The 24,425-nt window shown below is 37.1% G+C and overlaps 1 protein-coding gene across 2 annotated transcripts; it reads left to right on the top strand.

Annotated features, from left to right (window-relative positions):
* Positions 1–2,407: 2,407 nt before the first annotated feature.
* Positions 2,408–23,466, top strand: LOC137175609 (CD9 antigen-like). Of its 2 annotated transcripts, none has more exons than XM_067581392.1 (8): positions 2,408–2,656; positions 17,780–17,882; positions 19,872–19,969; positions 20,414–20,488; positions 20,717–20,818; positions 21,097–21,186; positions 21,343–21,426; positions 22,701–23,466. In XM_067581392.1, exons 1-8 carry the CDS (start codon positions 2,588–2,590, stop codon positions 22,764–22,766), a joined length of 687 nt encoding a protein of 228 aa, XP_067437493.1. In that variant the 5' UTR covers positions 2,408–2,587; the 3' UTR covers positions 22,767–23,466. The 2 variants fall into 2 exon arrangements, with proteins under 2 accessions (XP_067437493.1, XP_067437494.1); XM_067581393.1 differs by lacking the exon at positions 2,408–2,656 and adding an exon at positions 9,503–9,732.
* The last annotated feature ends 959 nt before the right edge of the window (positions 23,467–24,425 follow it).

The following is a 24,425-nucleotide window of genomic DNA, read 5'->3' as shown; positions in this document are numbered from 1 at the left end:
CAAATATCTACATCCCAACACTGCTCAGGCCAATAACAGTCCTGTATATCTGCTTCTGGATGCTTTTGGATATTTTTACTCTGTTTGGTTAAAACTGTCAGCGATATATTATTCCCATGGCTGTGGTGGTTCTGGTCAGCCTGGTCACACTGTACTCCTTCATCATCCTCATCATCATCAGTGTGTGTTTGTGTGCAGCTGCGAACAACAGTCGTGGGCTGACCGGTCACACTGTCGTCTTTGTTCTGCAGAAGAAAAACAGTCACATTTCCAACCAGAGAGGCAGAGAGAGAAAGAGAAAGAGAAAGAGAGAGAGAGAGAGAGAATATAGCCTCATCACACACACACACACACACACACACACACACACACACACACACACACACACACTAGTTATGATTGCTGTTGACTCTTGTGGTATTTTGAAGGCTGTTAAGATACAAAGATGTGACCATACCGTAACTTTGGTGTTCTTCTCAGGCTGGAAAAGCCTCTGAACTTTGTGTACAACTCTCTACTGATTCACTATTCAGCCTAAACTAAACCATATTCTTCCTTTCTACGTATTATTTCTCCATTTTCCTGTCTTTTGCCTTCATTGTTTGCACTGAGAGGCATTATCCTTGGTGGAATTATATATATATTTAAATCAAAGTGTACTTAAACACATTTAAAACCAACAGAAAGTGGGTAACTAAGTTTATAAATGTGTAAAATAATGAATAAAATAAGATCAATTATAAAATAAATAAGAGAACCCACAACAACCACATACAAAACAGATGTCTATATCTATGTTCTGCAACAGAAGAGTGTCAAAATCTACTTTTTATTAATAGTTTTATTTTATATTGAGTTCATTTGTTGTAAAGATGTGTTTTATCAAACTGCACACATAATCTTAAGGTAGTAGGAGTACCCATTATCAATAGGTAATTGGTAATTATTTTCTCTGATATTCTGATTGTTAAGTCTAGCCAATAAAATGCCAGTAAATAGAAAAAAAATAGTCCTGAAACATAAGTGAATATATTCAGAGTTTACTAATTTGCAAATAGTCATATTTGAGAGGCTGATACCAGTGAATATTTAGCATTTTTGCTTCAAAATGGACTTAAATAATTCATCAGATATCGAAGTTGCTGCAGGTTAACTATCTGCAATCGGTTAACCATCTAATCATTTCATGTCTAGAGTACTAACCTGTACAGCAGGAACACTCAAATATAAGTCTAAGAGGTCCATTTAATACAATTCCACTACATCAGAGGTCCAGTTAGGTTCATTGAATGATGAAATTTCAGTTCAAAAACTCCAGAACTCATGAAGAGCATCTCTGTATTATGTATTATTATATATTGAGGTGTGATGTCTCACTGGTGTAAATGTTTATCAGTGAGCTCTTCACTGTATTCATTGTTGAAACTGTTACATTTTACATTTATCCTGCTGGAGTCTTGATATCAAGACTTCAACTGATTCAGTTTTGTGGTTCTTCTTCGTGTTTCTGGGATAGTTTTGTTTAAAACAGGCATGTTTGGTGTCATAGTGGTGTTTTGCGTTCCCACTCTTCATTATGGACACTGTTTCATTACAAATGAAGCACAAAGGTCTTTCCTTGAGCAAAATGAACATGTATTTCTCAGTCCAGTCAACCTTAAATGCATTTTTTCAGTTTTTCACTGTCAACCTTCCTTTTTTGTATCTGCTAGTTTTGAACAAGCCAATTTACCTCATCACCTGGAGCTCCTACACTCAACAACAACCTTACTAACTGTGGCGACTAGCAGGTGGCTGAATGATGACAGCTGAGGTGACATGACAGTGGCGTGTCACTCAAAAGCAGTCCAGGTCAGATTGTGGTTAAATTCTGTTCCTGGTCCAACTTAAATTGTAATCCAGTCCAGATCCAGACTGGAGTCTGCCTGTTGAGTATGTATGATGTACAGTATATGCTAGCTGGGGCCAACAGGGGCCCAAAAACAAACTTTTACCCCAGGGCCTCATTGAGGGTTGATCCGGACATGTTTATAGCCTTGGCTAACTGAAATATAAAAAAATAAATAGAATATTATATATGGATATTATTATATATATTATGGATAAATAATATTAGATGTATTTTAGTCAGCCTACTATATTTTTACACCGTTATAATCACATGATGTAGCTCATAGTGTCTTTCCTTTTCACTTTCTTTCTTTCACAATAGCCCACATTTTTGGACATTTTTCTCAATCAAAGAACATGTGCTTGGCTGTAAGAAGGACAAAAGAAGCAAAGAAACGCAAGAAAGAAAGCAAAAGGACAAAGTGGAGGACAGAAATCTCTCTATTTCTGTCTCTATTTGAGTGGGAGTTGAGCAGTCGATCGTCTCTGTTTTGCTCTCCAGCGGATCAGGCGCTCCTGCTCCGACTGACCCGAACACTGACGGAACCGACCGAGCGTAGCCGAGACGAGCGGAGCCGAACAAACCCGAGGCGAGCCGAGCCGAACAAACATCTAAAAAACCGGGCGAACAGGGAGCGATATCCAGATATTTAAACCGTTTAAATTAATACAAAACACGTTAAAACACACAGCAGGAATGACGGCGCTCAGCAGCTGGGAGTTGTGCGTCAAGTACTCCCTCTTTATCTTTAATTTCTTCTTCTGGGTAAGTTACAAAATTAAAAAATATGTGTATGAGAACGTTTTTGTCACAATATTTTTACGCGAATCCAGTCAAGTTACAAGGTTTGCTAGCTACTGTCTTTTTTAAAAATGAGTTAAAAAAAATCCACCTCAAATTATTTATTTCAATGGCTTTAGTTTGAGTCAAAATAACTAGATATCTTTAAACGTCACAGTCTTTTTAGTGCCAAAGTCTCTCTTTTTTGTTACAATAGCTTAAGTAACCGTTAGCTTAGTTTAATCTGATTTTAGCTAACATTAATTTAACGCACGGTAAAAACTCGACAGACCTTTCTTTCTTTTTTTCAATCAAATCTAAACTTTTAAAGCTAATAATTGTTCCTATAGGGCACAACTGGATTTCTACTTGGCTCTAAAACTGAGTTTCATTAAAAATAGCAAAATTTCATCTATGTGATTGATGCCGAATTGCACAACAACTTGCTGTTAGTTCAATGTGCTCTTTAGCTTGTAGTTAATGCTGAATGTACTTATGCTAATAAGCAAAGAAACATTAAATTGACAGATTTCTGGACGGAGTTTGGCGTTTGAGACCTGTCAGTTCAGTTTATTCTCACATGTGAAATGGGACACTCTGATAAGCTATCTGAAGCTTAAGAACAGAGGTCCAGACACTAAGCAGATAGTATTTAAAATATGTGTTTGCTAACACGTTGTCTAAATTTAAAAACGTGCAGGTATTTTACAGTAACATTTACAACCTACAAAACACATAAGACTAACCTAAGATCCCAGAAAATACTACTAAATGGTCCCAAGACATTTATTCCATTAGTCCAAACATTGATTAGTAAGATGCATTAAATAAATTACAAATCAAATTGACAGATTTCTGGATTGAGTTTGGTTTTTGAGCAATTCAGTTAGTAGGTTTGGTGCAACAGAACAGAAGTATTTATTATAAGATTTTCTGCAGATACACTACAACGTATGTGCAGTTTTCTGACACAAATCTGAACTTTTAAAGGCAATAACTGTTCCTACGTCAGGATTTAAGCCTCTTAAAAGTACATGCAGTTCTCTGACACATACTAACACAACATGTGTCTTTATTCATATTATGTCAAAGTGAATGTATTACAAATGTGTATTGTTTCTATGGCTGGGTATCAGTACTGGGTATATAACCCACTTCTCCAGTCAAGTGATACCTGCATTTGATCCTTTTTGCACCCAGATCTAGAAAAAAAACAACTATTTGTATGCTTTTGCTTGCAGCCAATCACCGCAGGCGTTCTTTGATTCAATGCGACGTGTGATTGGCTCACTACCGCAGCAGCCACAACCTGTACAGTCTGTTGTGATGATACTTCACTGCACAGCTTTGCAAAGTTATTTAATTAATATTTCAATAACTTGAACACTTTCAAAATATATTAGTGTAAAAATCATTTGGATGGGGAGGAGTGGTGGCGTTTTACACAACTGACTGCTTCCATCCACACAATGGGTATCCAATCAAGTACTCTATTGGTATCACTTTAAGGATACTGGTATTGTTATTAGTTTTGGCTACCCAGCCCTAACTGTTTCTGACTTATAGTCCAGAATTATTTAGTAATAAATTAGGTTGTAATTGCATTTAGCACGATTATGTTGTGAGAATGTTATCACTGTATAAAGCACAGCCTCACAATTGGACTTTAATCTTGAGTGGGGTTTTTGTTGTTGTTTTTTGCATATAAATCACTCTTAATAAGGATAGTTATGTCCTTTGGTGGATTATTGGCTTGACAGGGTCGGTCTGTCTGGTATTCAGTGCAGCCATCTATTGTTGACATTTTCAGATAGAGGACTTTTCCACTAGGAAATACCGTGACCAAGCTGGGCTCACTGACAACATGCAGTCTAGTAGTTAAAAGTTGTCACAGGACCGCAGGCTCCTGTTCTGGTGCTTATTTTTAGTTTGTTGATGTTTTTTTTCAAGGAAAACAAAAGAAAGAGAAGGTTAAAATCACAGTCAAGACCTCAGATACACAGAAAAAACGTGTGTGAGTGATGTTGGACAGTGATGGAAGTACATTTACTCAAGTGCTGTACTTAAGTAGAATTTTTTCTTTTACAGTTTTGTACTTGTACTTCACTTGAGTATTTCCATGTTATGCTTTATACTTGAACTCCACTGTGTTTCAGAGGGTAATATTGTACTTTTATCTGCACTACATTGATTTCACAGCTATAGTTACTTTAGATCTGACATGTAAACAAGAGAATGGATGTTATATATACACATATTTAAATATTTTTATTTTATATTTGTGCTTAACATTGTTCCTTTTTTTCTGTTAATCAGTGTCAAAAAGTCACAAAAAATCCCCTTTGATTCAATGTTGTAACTTTTCACAGTTACTGTATATCAGTGTATATATAATACTAATAACACTAAGTGTGGACAGTTTGCATAATGAGTACTTTTACTTTTGATACTTTGAGTAAATTTTACAATACTTTTTCTTGAGTAGGATCTTAAATGCAGGACTTTTCTGTGTAAAATGAGTAGTTTTATACTGTAGTTTTGCTACTTTTCCTTAAGTAAAAGATCTCAGTCCATCTTCCACCACTGATGTTGGAAAACAATGTTTATTTTATTTTAATATTCTAGAGATAATTGCTCTATACCTCCCAGTGTCCCCCAAAAACTTAATCATGTTGTTCCATTGTTGTGAAGTGGTTCTTTGCTTGTGTGTTTACAGTGTTTCTGTATAGCTCAGAAGTGGTGCGTATGTTTTCTTCATTTGCTTGTATTTTCTTAAATATAATGTGTTGAGCTCTCTCGGCCATCGTACGATTGTAGCGTGCAATTTATTTACCTTTTTAGAAACAATATAATTCACATGTGCACTGGGCTAAAAATAAAACATTAATCTGGATCATGAGGAATAAAATGTGGTTGGTGCACTGAAGTGGTGTGAGCTGCCTGCAGTCAGGACAAAGTTCAGACTCTGTAGAGTACAACTTCACACCAGCGTTTGCTTGGTGTGAGATGTTTGCTTAAGTGCTAAACTTGAGTAGCGTAAACGTCTTTTTCAAACACTCTCTCCACTGTGGATAAAATTTGAAAAGTCATGGTGTCGACTGTCATTTCTCCATTATGTGGTTATTGTCATATTTAAATGTTTATGCTGTCAGATGACATGTTTGCTTTGTTAGCCTTGGTTAGCAGTTAGTGTTCAGTTAAGTCTCTATTTTATGCTTTTACAGTCAGCTGACAGCAGAAACAGGTAGACGTGTCAATTAAGGCTGCAACTAAAGATTATTTCATTATCCATTAATCTGCTGATTCTTTTCTCAATTCATGTATTAATTGTTTTTTTTTCTAGAAACTGTCTGAAAATAATGAAAAACATCCGTTATAATTTCTTAGAGCCCGAGCTGATGTCTTCAAATGTCTTGTTTCGTTGGATCAACAGTCCAGAACCCGTCTCTATCATGTATGACACATAATAGCTTTAAATCCTCCAAATTTTGGGGGCATTCTTCCTTTAAAAATGACTAAAACAATGATTCGATTATCAAAATAGTTGCAGATTAATCTAATTGTTGCAGCTGTATCAACACCTGCATTATATGTTTGGAAGTCGATCTATTCGCCATCCAGATGATAATGCAAAGTTTTGTTGTTTGCCAACTAAAAGAAGGCGAAGAGGAAGATATTTAACTGTTTTATTATTGTAGTTTTTGCTGTGAATGGCAAACTTTAGCAAAATTATAACCTATGATTTGTTGTTTGTGCTATTTATGGCAAAATGAAAGATTTCCATCTACAAAGTATATTGAGTACATGATTGGACTTTTTAGGGTTTGTGGCGGTTCAGATTAACTCCAACAGGGGGCGAGATTGAGGCCAATCTGTGATGAACAGACAGAGAAGTTGTGCAATCAGTGCTTCACGCCTCTTCTCCCTTTTCTAGATTTTCTTCAGTACTCTCTTGTGCCTCCGTTTTGTCCTTTGTCTTGAGCTCACCTTCCTCCTCTTGTTTTACTCCTTTTGTGTCGTCTTCCCTCTCCAACAATCTCCTCTCACTTTTCTCTTTATCTCCTCGTTTTTAAATGATTTTTAACACAAAGATACAGGTAGACAGCATCCCATCATACCGTCATTTGTGGCATTTTCTAAAACAAACAGAGAGAAAGAAGGGAGGAAGCAGTGAAAGTGAGCGAGAGATGTGGGAGGCTTCAGCGGCTTGGAGACAAAGCTAGTGTTGTTGGTTTCACTGGGTCTACTGGGAGACGAGGGCAGCTCCAGTTACCTCAGCAAACAACACTGAACTCCTGTCCCAGGAGGAGTGTGTGTGTACGTGTGTGAGCTTTCAGTTCTCTCTTCTGCTTCTTGTTTGGTCTTAAATGATTCAAAATGAGGCAGAATGTTTTTGCTGATGCGGAGTTTTTCTAGATCTGTCATTCATACTTCCTGTCTCTTCCTCTATTATTGTCTCTTTTTACTGTCTGTCAGTATGCCCGTCAGACTTCCCAGAAACATACTCGATTGCCGGAAAATTCATTTGGATAACTGAGTCATGGAAAAATTCTAATTATTCACTGTTTCCTGCCTCTCGAAATATGAGGATTTGCTGCCTTTATCTGTTTTATATCATTGTAAATTAATATCTTTTGAGTTTTTAATTGCTGGTCAGACAGAAAAAGTTGTTCAAAGAGCTTTTCTTATTATTTTCAGCAATTTTTTTTAGACTAAACACAGTTAATCGATTAATTATAAATGTTGTGGATATTTTGAGCACCTCAGTGGAGAAGAGCGGACATGAGCCTTTGATGTCTTAAAGCTGAAAATGTTTATTGAAGCACTTGATTTAGCGAAGAACTGAAAACAGCGAACATCAAGGTGTTCTAGCCAAGAAGCTGTCTCTTTCCATTCTGCTCTCTGAAAGTCTGACCCTTGGTGATTAGATCAGTTGTTAGATCCCTGATGATCCTGTTAGCATGTTAGCATAGTGTTAACCAGCTGTACTGTTGTTAGAACCCTGATGATCCTGTTAGCATGTTAGCATAGTGCTAACCAGCTGTTTCTCAACATCTGACCACCAATCATCTGACCCTCAGCAGATCAGCCTACAATATGAGAAATTAGTCTAATTGGTTCACTAGTTTCTAAACAAGGAACTGCATTTTACCCGTGTTAGTTCAGGTCGCGTTGTGTGGAACTTCAGGTCACCGTCAGCACATTCTGGTTTGAATGTCTGACTGCGTCAATAGAATCTACGCATCCACCCATCTGTGTTGTCTAGGAAAGCCCTCTCCGACCTTGGTAACCATGGCAATGCTGATTCACCCTTTATCAGAGAGGTTTCTGCTTTCCCCAAAAACAGACAGAGAGGGTTCTGAAGTCTCAAGGAGAGACTTAAGAATCACAGTGTGACCTCAAGGCCCAGACTTGACCCTATGTAACCCCTAAAGATGGAAAATTCCATAACAATAAAGATATCCAACAATGAAAATAATCATTAATCACAGCCTTGCTCTAAGTAACAAAATGAAGAACAAAACTTTGATGAACTAGTAAATATGATAACACAAGATGTTTTACCTTTTGGCAAAAGCTAGTATTTATTAGCACATATTAGGTTAAATAAAGTGGAACTGCAACAGTTTGTTGATTTATCAATCAAAAGAGAATTGATTGGCAACTATTCTAATAATCAAACAATCGTTTTAGATATTTTTCAAGAAAATATAACAAACATTGATGGTTTCAGCTTCTCAGATGTGAAGACTTGCTGTTTTTCCTTCTTGTATATGACAGTAAATTAAATATAATGTCCTCTGAGAAACTGTGAATGCCATTTTTTCACCATTTATTATCATTTCATAGATTAAACAGTTAATCGATTAAGGCAGAATAATCAATAATGAAATAATAATGTGATGTGTGTTGTGCAAGAATATCATTTTAATTCCAGTGTTGTCATTTTTCACCACATTGATGCTGCATGTTTTTAGGGCTCAGATTTCATTCTGTTCTTACAAAAAGACATATCAGGACAAAGTTATCAGTGCATATTGACGTATTGATGTTATTATTTTTATTAGAAATTAAAAATGTTTACCAGATGTTGCATTCAAGTCCAGTTCAGAAGTTTGCTGTAGTGGTTTGAGTTTAATGATGATCAGACAGTATGTAGTAAATAGCAGTGATCGATGGGTAAGGCAGTGATCAGACAGAGTAGTGATCAATGGGCAGTGATCAGACGGGATGCAAATACAGCTGGGAACAAAAGGTAGGGGTGGGGGTGGGGGGAGACTTTAGGGTGTGACACACACACAGACAACGGGGCAGGAAGCTGCTCCCAGATGTCAGTAGATTAGCGAATCTGCGCTGCTCCAAATGTTCTTCATCACAGATTAGTATTTAAACACATTTAGATCAATGAACAAAGTGTTCACATTTTATTTTAATGAAAGAATTGGTCTGTAGTTTACCGTAATTAAGATGTAGAAGAGACCCAAAATAAAGTCAGTGGTAGGATCTTGTAAAGTTTGTTGTATTGGGAAAGCAGTTTATATCCAAAGAAATGTGATGGTCACTGTATTTATTTATTATTTCCCATTATAAACCAGTGGTTCTCAGGTTTAATTCTTCAGAGCAGTTGTTGGTTTTCTAATTTACCTGCTCGTTAATTGTTTTCACCTGGTGTCCAAGGTGTAAAATCAGCAGAGCTCTGATTTACAGCCTCAGCCTCTTGGTGTTTGAACTTCACTGGAACAGACAGTACCCAGCACCTCCTTCCTCTCTCTCTCTCCACACACACACAATCCCTCCCCTCTCACTTCCTAAGTATACCCAGGTGAGCCCAGCATAGGGTGTGGCTCACACACACACACAAAAAAAAGTCCTCCAGTTACCTCTACCTCTTTACTTCCCCACGGTTGTCACAGAGGACGGTTTAACTCTTCAACAGACAACACTTACATTTGGATTTCTCTCTCTCTTTAAAAAGAAAACACCTAAATCTTGAACTTGGAGCCATGGGGGCACTGCAATGCATCAAATACCTGGTGTTTGTCTTCAACTTTCTCTTCTGGGTACGTAAGAGTCACTCAAACAGTGTTAGTTGTGGTTGATATGTGAGACTCTGGTTCACATTGTGAGCTGGTGTTTGAGGGATTTGGTTTGGTTTCAGTGATTACGCAAGAGAGGAGCTCAGTGAGGAATGAAGATAAGATTGAAATGCTTGTTTGTTTCTCGTGTTGTTTGATAGCTCAGAGGCTGGATTGTTAACTGTTTGTATTGAATGTGACTGGAGGATAAATTCAGGTAAAAAAGCAGAAGTTAAAGCAAACTACTTTGAGAAAGTTTTAAGCTTTAGTTTGAGGTGGGATTCTTGTTCGTTCAATCACTTTTATAACATATAAACAACTTTTTTTTTTGACACATTCTGCTCTTAAATGCCTGAATTGTTTCCTCCAGGTGAAAACTAGTGAATAATTAGTGAAGTTAAATCACCTGGTGTCGTCTGAGGAAATGGTGTCACTGGAAAAAGATATGTGTACTAATTAAAACACATGTAGTGTTCCTATTGTGAGGCTGCAGTTACATTTTTTCCTACGAAATATTAATATTAAAAAGGGGAATTAAAGTAGCTCTGATTATTAGATTTAACAGTGAAGGCAAATAACAATTGGACATGGTGGGTGAGTCAGTTTTCAAGATGAATAACCTCTAAGAGCTGCTTTATCTTATTTGTCTCTTCATTTATTATTTAATCAGGTGAAAAAGTTACATCAAACACTGAATTATCAGTTTGTCTCCTGATAAATCTTTATTAAAGGCGACCTTAGAGCTGAAACAGTTGATCAATCAATCAATAGAAAATGACGTCTGGTTCCAGCTTCTCAGATGTGGTGATTTGCTGCTTTTCTCTTGATGATGTCATTGGTCGGACAACACAAAGCACTTTGAAGATGTCGATTTGGCCTTTTGGGAAATTGTGAAAGGCATTTTCTTACATTTTATAGACTTTAAAAATAAAAAAATAGTCGTTTGTTGCAGCGATAATTCGTCTAGTTTGTCTCTTTGCTTTTTTGTTAACTGTAATAATTCATCAAATCTGACTTAAGGATGTTTCTGGACCATCAGGCTTCACTGCTACATTAAACATCCATGTAATCTACCACACAGCGTGATACTCGTTAAATATTGGCTTTATCTTAAAGGAATTTCCCCTCTGGTGATTCAGGGTGGCTCAACAGCGTGGTAGGCGGTCTATGCAGTATTGGCGCCTTTTTCTTTTTTTTTTTTTTTAAATACATTTTTTTATGAAAATCAAGAAGATTATGTGTCAGCCAAATGTAGCAGCAGTACCTGAAGAACAGCTTAAATGGCAAAATAGACAAAACATGTTCATGTGTTTATTAACTACCAAGCATCACCACTGAACACTGACTGTATAAAGATGGACGACGCGTCTCCACTTCCCTCCTCTATGCATAAGTGTAGCCAAAATATCTCCTTTTTGGGGAGCGGCTATTTTGCTTGTGTGACATCATTTGGAGCCGGAGTCTGGCATCACTCACGTCCATATTTATATATACAGTCAGTGGTGGCGGTTGGGATCCTCCGGAGCTGCTGGACAGGACCGGGAGAGCCGCCAAACATTCAGTACACAGGCATTGAAATGTAAAACAAGAAGGGACTACTTGCCATCCACCACACTAAACCTTGACAAAAAATTTTTTGCCAAGCTAGCATAATTAGCTTAGCATAATAGGATGTTTCCCTCTCACTGTAACCCGCATACGTCTCCAGGTGTTGCAGATACAAAGAAAGCAAAGTCACACCTGCATTCACAGAGGATTGGCAGTCAAACAAAGCAAACTGAAACTGTTATTTTTGGAAGTTATGTTACAGTTGCTTCCTGTTTTTACATATGTGTAGTTGGATGATTTCAAAAGTAATTACTAGATAAGACATTTAGGTTTTTAATGGTGTTACTTGATTGTGTGAATCACTTGTTTGAGTTATTAGTTACTAAGAACTTTAACACACATAATTAGTGATGGATTTACTGGTGAAACACAGTCCTGATCACCATATTTAATACATTTCCTCCACAGATTGTAGCTTTGGGTACATGCATATCAGTTTGAAGAGTCAACTTTTTGTTGGTGCAGCTTGATGGAATCATATTTCCAATAAATAGAGATCTAATGTTAATGTGTGTTTTATATTATGGGGGGATTAGTTCTGCCAAATCTAACTGTATATAACTGATTGCAAAAATGTCTAAGTCCTCAATGCCCCTCCTGTTTCAAAGACACACCTATCTACCTAAAAATCTGATCACACTGGAATAACCAGAGCCTTTTTTTTTTTTACAAGGTGTTGCCTGTATTTGAACATCTCGTCAGTCAAAGGCTGAGCCTAAAAGATAAACTGGGGTGTGATGTTCGCTGTAGAGAAAGTGGAAATTGTTGTTGGAAAATGTTAAAGTTGTGTTTTCTTATTGTGTGTGAAGTAATTTAGCTGTTTCACTCACAGATTTACTCACAAATAATCCACACTGCCTGCTGTGTAATTACTGTGATTACCTGTTTCAGTCTGCTGCTTAATGACTGTTTTGACATTTTGAGTCAGCGTGTGTGGACAAATGAGATGACAACAGTACAACTGAAGTATTAGTCTGATTTTTAGACAGAAGTCTTTCCTCCAGAAACATAAACATGAGATTAGGTGAGTTTATTTATTCCAAAACTTAATGACTAAGCTGTTGGTAAAAGAACTCGTTTTGTGAACCAACTTGGCTCCAATGAAGATATATTTCCCAAGAGGATATTTCCTTTACCTGGAACTATTATAAGTTTTAGCTCTGTTTGTGTTGTAATGTCTTGTGCTCTTAAGGCGTTTTTTGACAACTTGCCAATCTACTGAAGCCTGCAAAAGCTGCTAAACCTCTCAGCAATAATTCATGTCTTTACTATAGTTGCCTCTGTACTGCTAATGGTACTGCAGAGGTGCCTTTTTAGTATGTTTTAATGAGAGCTAATGTGAACCTCAAGGGAGAAGAGTTGTTATTCTTCCAGGATTTCTTAAGATGGTTCACTGCTGCCTCGACACAAACACCTTGACTCTCCTGAGTGTGTTTACTGCACGTTAACATCTACATCCTGTCTTTGGAGAGTAGGTAAAGCAAAAAGTAGCTGCTTTAAATAGATTGTTTTTCATGGCTTCAAAGTCAAAATACTGCCCTGTGCAATACCAGATAGAAGGATCTTTGTGCTAAGTTGGGCTAAAACGTCATTTACCTATTTCTGTAGTGATTTAAATTGATTTTGATGTTCACGTTTGACTGGGTTTGATGGGAAATAAGTCCCAAAATGTGGCTTCCAAACGTAGTTTGGTGGTGGGTATATGACGGGGTATAAGGGGTTGGGTTGGTACAGGCTGCTTTAGTTTGAGTTATTTTAGTAACGTAAAAACCCCGAACAGAGATGTTGATACATCTTGTCTCTGATTCACGTGGAGTCTGTATTCTTTGTATGACAATTACTTATGTGCCCTGTAGCCTTACCAAACTACAGGGGAAAAATGACTTTTTAAAAAAAATGATCAATCAATAGATTAGCTGTTTGATCTATAAATGTCCGAAAATGGTGAAAAATGTCTTATTTAGTCCTGAGCAACAGTCCACAACCCAAAGATACTCACTTTACTGTCATAGAGACTAAAGAAACCAGAAAATATTCACATTTCAGAAGTTGGAATCAGAGAATTTAAATTTTTCATTTTTAAAAAAATGACTCAAAACGATTAATCAATTATCAAAATAGTCGTCGGTTAATTTTCTGTCGATTGACTAATCATTGCAGCTCGTTGCAGAAGCAATTAAATGATTGTTGAATTATTAATGTAGTAACAGAAGGACGATCTCTTTGTATTGTACTTCACACCCAAGCTCTTACATTACTCACTTCTTAATGATGCTTAATGATGATCCAAACTACTTCAGTGTTTTCAAACCCCTAAAACGATGACGGACACCAACGTTTGCTTCCTGATTGGCTCTTATCACTCATGACTTGTACTGTTACTTCCAGTCGGAGTTCCACTTTGTCACTTTGTTGCAACTAAGCAACCAACCGCATAGTCAACAATCTGCTTCCTGTTTACACAGTATGCACAGTGTACGAACGGTCATGTGATGATGTGTTTTCAGGCATGTTAGTATGGACGGATATTATTTTAGTTTTTTAAAATGCCGTTTTAAAATGAAAACACATTAGCCTTAGTCTGTGTTCCATCAGCAGCGTCCTTCTCTCCCATTTTACCTGAATGCTGCACATGGCGTAAAAAGTCGTAGTGTTTAGTTGTGCTGGTGCGATCGAACAAAGTGATGAGTTTAGTGTGAAACTAAATATTTAAAACACGATTCAACTGTCACTCAGCAGCTGCATCTGATAAAAACCAATGGCATATTGTCGAGGGAGTGAACTATAAATACACTTATCACATTCATTGTAAAGCTCACAATAACTTTGACAAACATCATCCTGAGTTCAGCCACGGTTTCAGCTCGAGGCTACACGTGAAGGTCTCGACAGATGATGATGATGATGATGATAATGATGATGTGTGTCACCTTGACTGAACTATGACTCACTGACAAATCAGTCCTGTGTGTTTAGTCACAGTTTGTTTTCATGTTATGTGCAAAGGTGTGACGGTGAATAATCTGTCTTTTTGAAGCAGTTTATTAGATAATAGTGTGTTGAATGTGACTCACACTTAGTTGGAAACATTTGCCTTTAACTGCCAAAAGCGGCACTTTGGATCTAAAGCCAAGTGAAGAGTTGCCACTGGTGTTTTTCCCTCATTCTGCATCACCATTTAAATGTCTTCTTTATCATCCAAAATGAACCTAGTACCTTTTTTAAATTTAATTATGAAGTTTTTATTAAGAATAGTTGCATGTAATTACATCAAACACTGATAAAACAATGACATCTAACATATATTTTCTCTCCAGATACAAATTTTGATTATGTAGTACCTGTTTGATACCTGGAATACAGCTGTAAAGGCTATATTTAGGAGTTTAGTGTACTTGTGGTCATAGTATAAAATAGATTCTTTAAGACCTGACTTGTTCCTCTTTTGTTGAAGTTGCATCCTCCTCTTCTCTGATGTAGGATATTAGGATATTATGCAGAAAAAATCTTGTTTTATTCAACCAACAGTCTAAAACCCAAAGACATTCAGTTTATATATTATAGAGGACTAAGAAAACCAGAAAATATTCAAATTTCAGAGGCTTGAATCAGAGAATTTTAGCTATTTTTGCTTTTAATAAAATGACATTAACTATTAATCGTTTTCAAATAACTTTTAAACTAGTTTAAAATGATGTATAAGAAAGAAAAGCAATACATTTCCACATTTTCAGAAGCTGGAACAAGGGAACAAAGTTTCAAAATGGTTTCATCTCATTTTTCTGTTAATCAATAACTGACTCAGCTTTAGTTAAAGTCAAATAAAGTGTTACCTCAACATTTTATCTGAAAATCCCATATATCAATAAATCCCGTGTCTCCTAACTTGATTTTTGCTGTATTTCAGTGTTGCATGTTGTTTTGTGTGTTGTGCAGCTTTCAGATGAACATGTTTAGTCTTTTAAAGGTATAACGCAGACAGGAAGTGATCTTTGCCCCGCAGGGATCATTAAAGTTTGATGAAAGTTCAGGAGCATTGTGAACACTGTTAAGTGCTCGTCATGCTGTGAGCACGAATGTTTAACAATGGAGTTGTTGCTTTGTGGTTTCATCCGTGTCAAAGAAAGGTTTCCGTAAGCTTCATACTGTGAAATTATTACAGCGTCGTCATGGTTTGAATACAAAGCAGAATATTGACGATTGAAGGGCCGCAACTAATGGTTATATTCATTATCGAAAATAATCGTAATAATTACTTAGAGGTGACGCCCTCAAATTGCTTGTTTTGCCCAAACACGAGTCCACAACCCAGTCTTTTTGTTTTGTTTTTCAAATTAAAATTCAAATAAACTTTATTGACATGACAGATCAGAAACCTATATTGCTAAAGCAGTACAGAAAATTATAAACATTGATGATTAATATTTATACAATATTAAATACAATATAATAAAAGGCTTTTTTTTTACAGATGTAATCACACAAACATTTACTACAGAGCTTGTTTCTCTCAGATTATGACAAGATTTAACACATTTTGCAGCTTTTACTGCACATTGACTTTTCTCCCCACATAGACAGTTTCTGAGGATCAGGGAGGTGGATAAGATCAGGATATATATGATTTTATTTTTTTTTTAAAGAAAACCTCTCTACTGTCATGACAAAGAAAAGCATTAAAACATATTTGAGAAGCTTAAATCAGCAAATAGTTTTACATATTTGCTTAGAAAATGACTGAAACGCTTACCTATCCATTACTTTTCTATCGATGGACTAATTGTTGCAGCTCTAGATGATTACTCATTACTTCCACTTCATGTCTGTGTAGGTGGTGTCTGGAAGGATTACGTGTACACTGAGTGTTTTTTACAAAAAAGTCATTAGTCATTTTTACGCTTCATGTCTGACTGAACTCACAACTCTCCCCTGATGCAGACACCAGTTCGAGGAAGGTATGCAGGAACAGTTGCTGGTTTGTCTGGAGGAGGTGGGAGCACATTGTTGTGATGGGACAGATATGTGTGTTTTTCTGTGTGTGTGTGTGTGTGTCCTCTGAGTCACGGTCAGCGGAGTGTAACGGGAAGGATCCTGAGGACATGTTGAGGCATAACGCTGCCAGTTAGCGCCAACGCTAAACCCCCCTGTTGCACAACAACACAAATATCCGTATCACACTGCGGGACATTATGGAAGATGTTTGGGTAGCAACAAAGAGTTGATGTAAACTGTTTAGTGGTTGCTTAGGAGATACTGAGTCACTGTAGTGGATTGTCACCGTGGCGAACGCCAAGGGAGACGCACATAAACACACTATCACTAAACCTTCTGTCTGCTTTCATGCTTATTTTTGCCTTGTTTAACTTTAAGTGTTTATACGTTCTGTGGTTTGTAAGCCTGGAGAATGTAAGGAACACCTAAACATACAACATCCATCATCTTTTAATGTTGTCTTGTTAAAACTGGAGGAGCTGCTGGTCGGTCAGGTTCCTGGGTGGGTCAGTCTGGTGTTGGGGGAGTGTAAGGCAGCGTGTTTGGCTTCATTCCTCAACACTAATCTATCCCAGGATGTTACATATTAACAGTTTTTAGCCGCACCTACGGATCGGCATGTCAGTCAGTTGGTCCACCACTTTTGTTACAGACTGAAATATTTAATATATATATATATATATATATATATATATATATATATATATATATATTGTACAGAGGATGAATCCTACTGATTTATCTTCTAGCGCCACCAGCAGGTTTGTGGATTTGAATAAAATGTGAAGTGTAATGACTTTGATCTCCAGACCTGATTAACATGCTCTGTACTTTGTTTTCAATGTTGTCTATATGTAACGTGTACTACCCTCGTGTAAAGTGTACTGAGACTCTCTGTAATCGCTGTTAGCAATCCATGATCTGTCAGTGTGTAATGTGTTGGTTGTGGCTCGTAGTGATGAATCTACAGAGACTCTGCAGCTCCTCTCGGCTTTACGGAGCTTTATAGGGAGTTTCAGCTCATTGTTTATCTGTCCGGCTGCAACTTTACTGTTCTGGTTCACTCTCAGCGCTCTCATAGCGTTGTTTTGGGCTGCAGCAGGCAGCTGTTTTCAGAGAAAAAGCTCTAAAAAGCCACCATACACCACACCTGCTCAGCACTAAACAGCAAACAGACACAGTTAGCTGTAGACTAGCTGGTGAACATTGTGGAGCATTTAGCAGCTAAAGAGCCAGATATTTCCCTCAGGAGTTGGTGGAGAGTAAAAACAGAGCTAAAAGAGAGTGAATATTGGACTTACATTCACCAGGTGGACAGAAACACGACTCCAAATGAATGATAATGTTGCTCCATAGCTTCTGCTGAAAAGTAGTTGACAAAAACTGTGAAAACCTGAGTCTTTCATATGTGTTTTCTCTCTTTCTGTTTCAGCTGGCGGGTACAGGAGTGCTGGCTGTGGGTCTTTGGCTGCGTTTTGACTCCAGGACAGCAGGACTGTTTGAAGGAGAGGACTCACCTTCAGTCTTCTTCACTGGTAAAGACCTTTTTTGGATATTATGTCTTTACAGTTACACCGTTAGCATCATCCTATGACTTGCATCACACTGAGACACTGTGGAGTCCTGTTAGGTCAGCGGTGGAATAACTTACAGCTGTATGGCAAAGATGAGCTTCATTGAAACCATGGTTTGTTTTTTGTTGTTTTGTTTATTTAAATTCTAATCTGATTTCATTCGTTTACATCTTTCCTTTGTCTTCTCAAATCTGAATGTTTTCTCAGTCTTCTGTAGTTTTTGACCACTGGACGAACAAAACAAGACATTTAAAAATGAAGTCATGTTTTGTCTCTTGTGGGCATTTTTTGCTATTAACTGACTTTCTGTAGACAACATAACAGTAATCGATGATGGAAACAATCATTAGTTGCATCTCTAATTGTTATGTTGTATTTTATTTTGGCAAAATTCTTGTATGGTTTTTTTGTTTTGTTTTTTTTAAAAGCAGTTGTAGCACAACCAATTTTTTTATATATATAAATTTTTCAATATTTTCTGACATTTTATAAACAGTTAATCGAAAAAAATAAAGTTAGCTAATAGTTAGCTACATTTTATGGACCAAACAAGCAATCGCAGCCCTAATAGGATCCAAAATAACCCTTATTATTTAGTTTTTTTTAATAACTTTATTGATAACACTCAGTATTTAACAGCACAGACGGACTTGGACGTTTGATTTGTCGTCTCATGTATTCGTCAGACGTCTGGATGTTGCTCCGGTATCAGTATCAGCAGGAACAATCTTGATTTTTGAGAGACGGGTCTGCGGGGCGTTCACAGGGCAGCTGAGGCCACAGTCAGTCCCCAGCGAGGCGGCGGCGGCTCCTCCGGGCCGGGGACGAGCCCCTCCACACATAGCGTTCATTCTTCACTGGTAGACAGGGGACGTCTTTGTCTCTCGACTCGACTCTTGTGTTCTCCGAGGGGAAAACTGTCACAGAAAGAAAGAGAGACTCGCTTCCTACCTTCTCTGTTTGTTTCGCTTCCATCACGCTGATAAGTGAAGCGGGGCAGTCGGAGGACAAACATCTTGATAACAGCTTGTGTGCGGTTCTTGTTATCCAACATTCATACTTTAAAAAAACACATCAGGACAATAAAAATGTCAGGCCTATAATGATGTATGATAGATTTGTATTGCTTTTACAGATGATTCGTAACCACATCCAGACGGATTATCTGTGTTAGTGCTGCAACTATTAATCAATCAACAGTTGCTGCTTCCAGCTTCTCACACGGGAGGTTTTCTATGTTTTCTTTGCCTTCTGTGACAGTAACTGAATGTCTTTGGACTGTCGGTCAGACAAAACAAGACATTTAAAGACGTCATATTGAGCTGTTGGAGATTATAACGGGCATTTTTCACTTTAATGACATTTTATAGGCAAAATGATTGATGTATTTAATAAATATAATGGTTAATTGCAGCCGTTATCTGTGTGAATTGACATTGTTTACAGGAGTAGAGTGACAACAGTACCTGCATGCAAATATCTGATGCAAATGAACACATACGGGAAGCAAACAAGGTTGAACTGTAGGCAAATTATAAGAGCTGTGTGTGTGTTTGGGATGTTCATGATAATATGGAATAATTAATTAAAATATGAAGACATTAATGAGCAGTGACGAGCTTGGCTGAAAGTGAATATAACTCTAAAAGAAGCTGCATCACACAACAAAGAACGACGTCCGCTGTCGTCTTTTCATGTCTTGAAACGTTTGGAGGGAATCTTAAGTCACATAGTGAGCAGCTGTGCGCATTTTAGCATCAGTAGGGTCGTATTGATCGCATCGATGACTCTGATTGGTTTATTATTAAAGAGTGCAGCAGCATCCTGAACACCTGCAGTATCATCATATTTTATCACCTGTCCCTAATGTGTGTGTGTGTGTGTGTGTGTGTGTGTGTGTGTGTGTGTGTGTGTGTGTGTGTGTGTGTGTGTGTGTGTGTGTTGTTGTAGGTGTGTACATCCTGATCGCGGCGGGCGCTCTGATGATGGTCGTGGGCTTCCTGGGATGCTGCGGAGCCATCAAAGAGTCACCGTGCATGCTGGGATTGGTGAGTCGTTCCTTCCGCTTCAGTGTAACGTAGATGTAGATGAACTCAACCTGAAGGAAGATTTTAACCCTTAAATGAAACCCACGTGTATGATGAAGATGACGTGCAGATTGAGCAGCGTAATGACAGAAATGTGTTGATTTTTAAACATGTGATGACGTAAAATAGCAACAGAAGAACACAGAAAGAAAATGAACGATATAAAATATTCACCCAAAACAAAAATAAAGAAGTCAGTTATAACAAACAGAAGATCTTTCATTCAACATTGTGCGACTGTGCAGGTGCTGCAGCTTTCTAGGCCTAAATATCCTTTTTTTTTTAATAACATCTTATCAAATATATTTAATCTTAAGCTTGTTTTAATGTTTTTACACACTGAGTTGATCACCTGAAGCTCCACAAACATGCTGATAAAACTGCCTCTTTTTTGTTTTCTTTTAGTTCTTCTTCTTCCTGCTCATCATCTTCGCTGTGGAAGTGGCTGCTGGGATCTGGGGTCTCTCCAACAAGGACAGGGTACAAACAAACACACACACACGCACACACATACACACACAGCATCAGCGTCATTTTAATCTGAACAGTTACTGTATGTGAGCGCTAATGACTCGAATTAAATTAGATTGATCATACACACACATACATTTTGGTTTTGTTGCTGGTTGGCAGAATCAATCAATCAGTAATTTTAATGGACTTTGATTGTGTTTTTGTTTGTTTGTTTGTTTTTCCGTGTGTCTTCAGGTGGTGGAGGACATTACAGAGTTTTATAAGCAGACCTACAACAACTACAAAGACACCAAACAGGAAGCACTGAAGGAGACCCTCCGCCTCATCCACTTTGGGGTGAGAACACACACACACACACACACACACACACACACACACCTGAGCGCCTTACCTTCCCTACTCAAAACTGGGAACATTAAGAGGGATCAGTCATGTAGTAACAAGTGATCTGCTGCTTGTTGTTTAATTATATACTTGTCTTTATACAAATAAACATTAAAATAATGATCAGAAGCTATAAGAACACATCTGATAATCAACCTTACGATTTGTGTGACGTCAGTATTTTTTCTCGGAGGAAGTAAAGTTGTGTCGGTCTCGTTTCCTCTTCACAGCTGGACTGCTGCGGCCCCACGGGGACGGTGATCGACGCCGCCAAAGATATCTGCCCCAAGAAGGAGGGACTGGAGGTCCTCATCACCAAGGTAACACAACATACATACAGACAGGCTTAGACGGGGTTAAAGGTCACATGGAGACATCAGATGTCGATATTCTGCACAGTTAAGCTTCAGTATAAAAACACCTCTTTCCTTTTCCGGCTGTTTTTTTTTTTTTTTTTTTTTTTTTTTTTTTATCAGAGCTGTCCGGCCGCCATCGACGAGATGTTCAACAACAGACTGCACATCATCGGCGGGGTCGGCATCGGTATCGGTGTCGTCATGGTGAGTCTGCAGACGATGCCAGAGACAAACTTCCTGAATCCGTCTTTATATTACTGAATGATAAAAGTCAAATTCAACTCATGTTTCATTTCAGCTTCAAACAGACACATTTAGGATGATTATCATCAATTAATCTGCAGATTATTTTGATCGTCATGTCTGTAAAGTGTCAGAAAATAACAAAAACTGCCTGTTATAGAGTCAAAGGTGACGTCTTAATCATGTAAACTAGCAAACATTTGTTTTAAAAACTTACTAAAATGAGTATTCAGTAATCAAAATAGCTGCAGATTGATCTTCTATCAACTAATCATTGCAGCTCTGGACACACTTTTACTCATTTTTTTAAGGTAAAAATATTATTATAGTGTCAGAAGGAAAAGCAGCAGATTCTCCAATTTTAGGAGCTGCAACCATCAAAAGTTTCACATTTTTATTTAAATTACTGCACATGACATCACCACGTTTATCAAACAAGAGCTGCAATCAATTAGTCGATCCAAAGAAAATTAATCTGCAACTATTTTGATTATTATTATAATAAACTTTATTACCTTTCATACAAGAAATGCAGCTCAACATTTAAAGAAATTACAAAAATAGACATAAAACGAACATAAAAACAGATATAGAACGCTTTAATTAATGTGACATAAGATGGAAAGTAAAACCCATTTGATATTTATTTTTTATGTTTTTATGTCAGTGAGACTATTATTTTATTTATTTATAATAAATGAAGCTGGAATTTTCAGACTCTCTCAGCGCCTGCAACCCTGCCAGAAAGATTTTGATAATTGATTAAAGTCACGACATCATTCATGAAGCAAAAATGTGAAACATTTGATGGTTGCAGCTCCTAAAACTTCCTTCTTACAGCGAGATGAATCGAATATTTTTGGGTTCTTGACTAGAGCTGCAAAGATTTATCGATTTATTGTCAATAGACAATTAATCGCCAACTATTTAGAGAATTGCTTAATCGTTATTAATAATTTGTAATTTAAAAAGCCTCTCAAATGAATATAATATAATACTAATGAATATTTTCCTCTATGACAATAAACTGAATATCTTTGGGTTGAAGACGTCATCTTGGAGTTTTGGGAAACATTTTTTTTCACCATTTTCTGACATTTAATTGACCAAACAACCAATAATTGACAGATTAATTGATAATGAAAATGACCTTTAGTTGCAGCTCTATAGATTAATGACTAAATGAAGTCTGCAGCATCTCTCGGTGATTAACGTGATCTTTCTCCTCTTCACAGATCTTCGGGATGATCTTCAGCATGATGCTCTGCTGTGCCATTAAGAGGTCCAGAGACTATGTCTAGAAAAAAAAAAAAAAAAACCCTCCATCTTTAACTTATGTGTCCTCACTTTTACAACCTCTGCTTTAGAGTTTATATCACATAATAATCCACAACAGTCACCCTTTTAGTCGGCTGCTTGGATCCATACAGGATGGCCACATCGACCTGTGACAGTATGGAACCCGTGCAGAGACTCGTGTTAAATTGTTTTGGCTGTTTTCCACTCTGTAAGGAGGTTTTATTTGTACCCAAAGTAAATTGAACAAAGGGCTGTCAATATAATGAATTTACATCCTACTTTTCATCACATCAGCACAGAACAGGTCGATCATCTGCAGGAAAAAAAGACATTTATGACTCTGCTGCCCTCCGGAGGAGGAACGTCGCTCCTATTAACTCCCTTCTGTCGGCTCTTCACTGTCGGATAAAATCAACTTCAGTTCATTTTATGTAAAATGTGTTAAAAGTTTTTTTTTGCCCGTGGTGAGATGTGACTAACAGGCTCTTTGCAGCTAACTTAATTTTACTGTGCAACTTTTTTTTTCTTTTTTTTAATTTTTGTTTCCCTGAAGTTACATTTTAGATGCTTTGGATTTTTTTTTTGTTTGTTTTTTTATATATATATAAAGGCAGAACTGTGGAGTTTTATGCAAATATTTTGACGAATGCAGTTCGCAAATATATCTTTAAAATGCCAAATAAATGAACTAATAAACACTGATTTGTGTTAGTGTTACTTTATAAAAGTTTTGGTGATTTTTCTCCTTAACTTAGTTTTCAAAAAGACACTTTTACACTGATGTCTTCACTCAGTGACTGATTTTTGATGGTTATTTTTTTAATCAAAATTTTAAAGTTGAAAGTCGGTTGATGTTACTTGTAGCTGCTAAAAGTGTTTTTGGTTTTACTGTGCAGGGAAAGTTTTGTGTTAATGGCTTAAAATCATAAGTTTTTCCTTTAAAGGGTTTAACAATCTGTACAAGATCTTTGATCATCTACAGTTCATCCACAATTTACTCACAATCTATAGTTTTATCTTAAACCATCGTGGTTCTGTGGAGGGATGATGGTCGGTCCCGACTTTAAACATCTCAACTATCATTAAATTTTATACAAACATTCATGATTCCAGCAGAGGAAGAATCCTAAAAACGTTTGGTCTTCTGACTTCTGCTCCAGCGACAGACAGCAGGAGACTGACGTTTGGTTTTGAGTGAAACGTCTCCACAGCTGGCGGACGGATCGACAAGAAATTAGATCCAGATGTTCACGTTCCCGTCAGGACGGATCAGAATAATAACTTTTCATTTAGTGCCGATGTTCGGTTGGAGGCTTGTATCTGATTGAAAATGGATCTGAGAGTTAGATTCAAAATAATTGTATCTATATATAGAGGTACATATTTGTACTGGACTAAAAGCCACAGACTTTATGGATTAAAAGAACCCTTTATTGATAATTTATTAACATTTATTGTAACAGGTGACTGAAAGTTTTGTTGACTGTTTGTTAGAAATTGAGAAACTCGTGATTAATGACTTTTGAGGTTCTTCCTGATGAACTAAAGAGCTAAAAAAGAAAGTTTGATGCTGGAGGATTCTCCACAACCTGGCAACCCAAAATGTATTAACACCCTATAAACGATCTATTAATCATGAATAAATTAACCATTAATAAACG

Source organism: Thunnus thynnus, chromosome 23 (assembly GCF_963924715.1).
Source record: "Thunnus thynnus chromosome 23, fThuThy2.1, whole genome shotgun sequence".
In the NCBI taxonomy this organism is placed as follows: Eukaryota; Metazoa; Chordata; class Actinopteri; order Scombriformes; family Scombridae; genus Thunnus; species Thunnus thynnus.
Note: the sequence above shows the minus strand (reverse complement) of the source record. Positions and strands in the feature narration are given on the sequence as shown.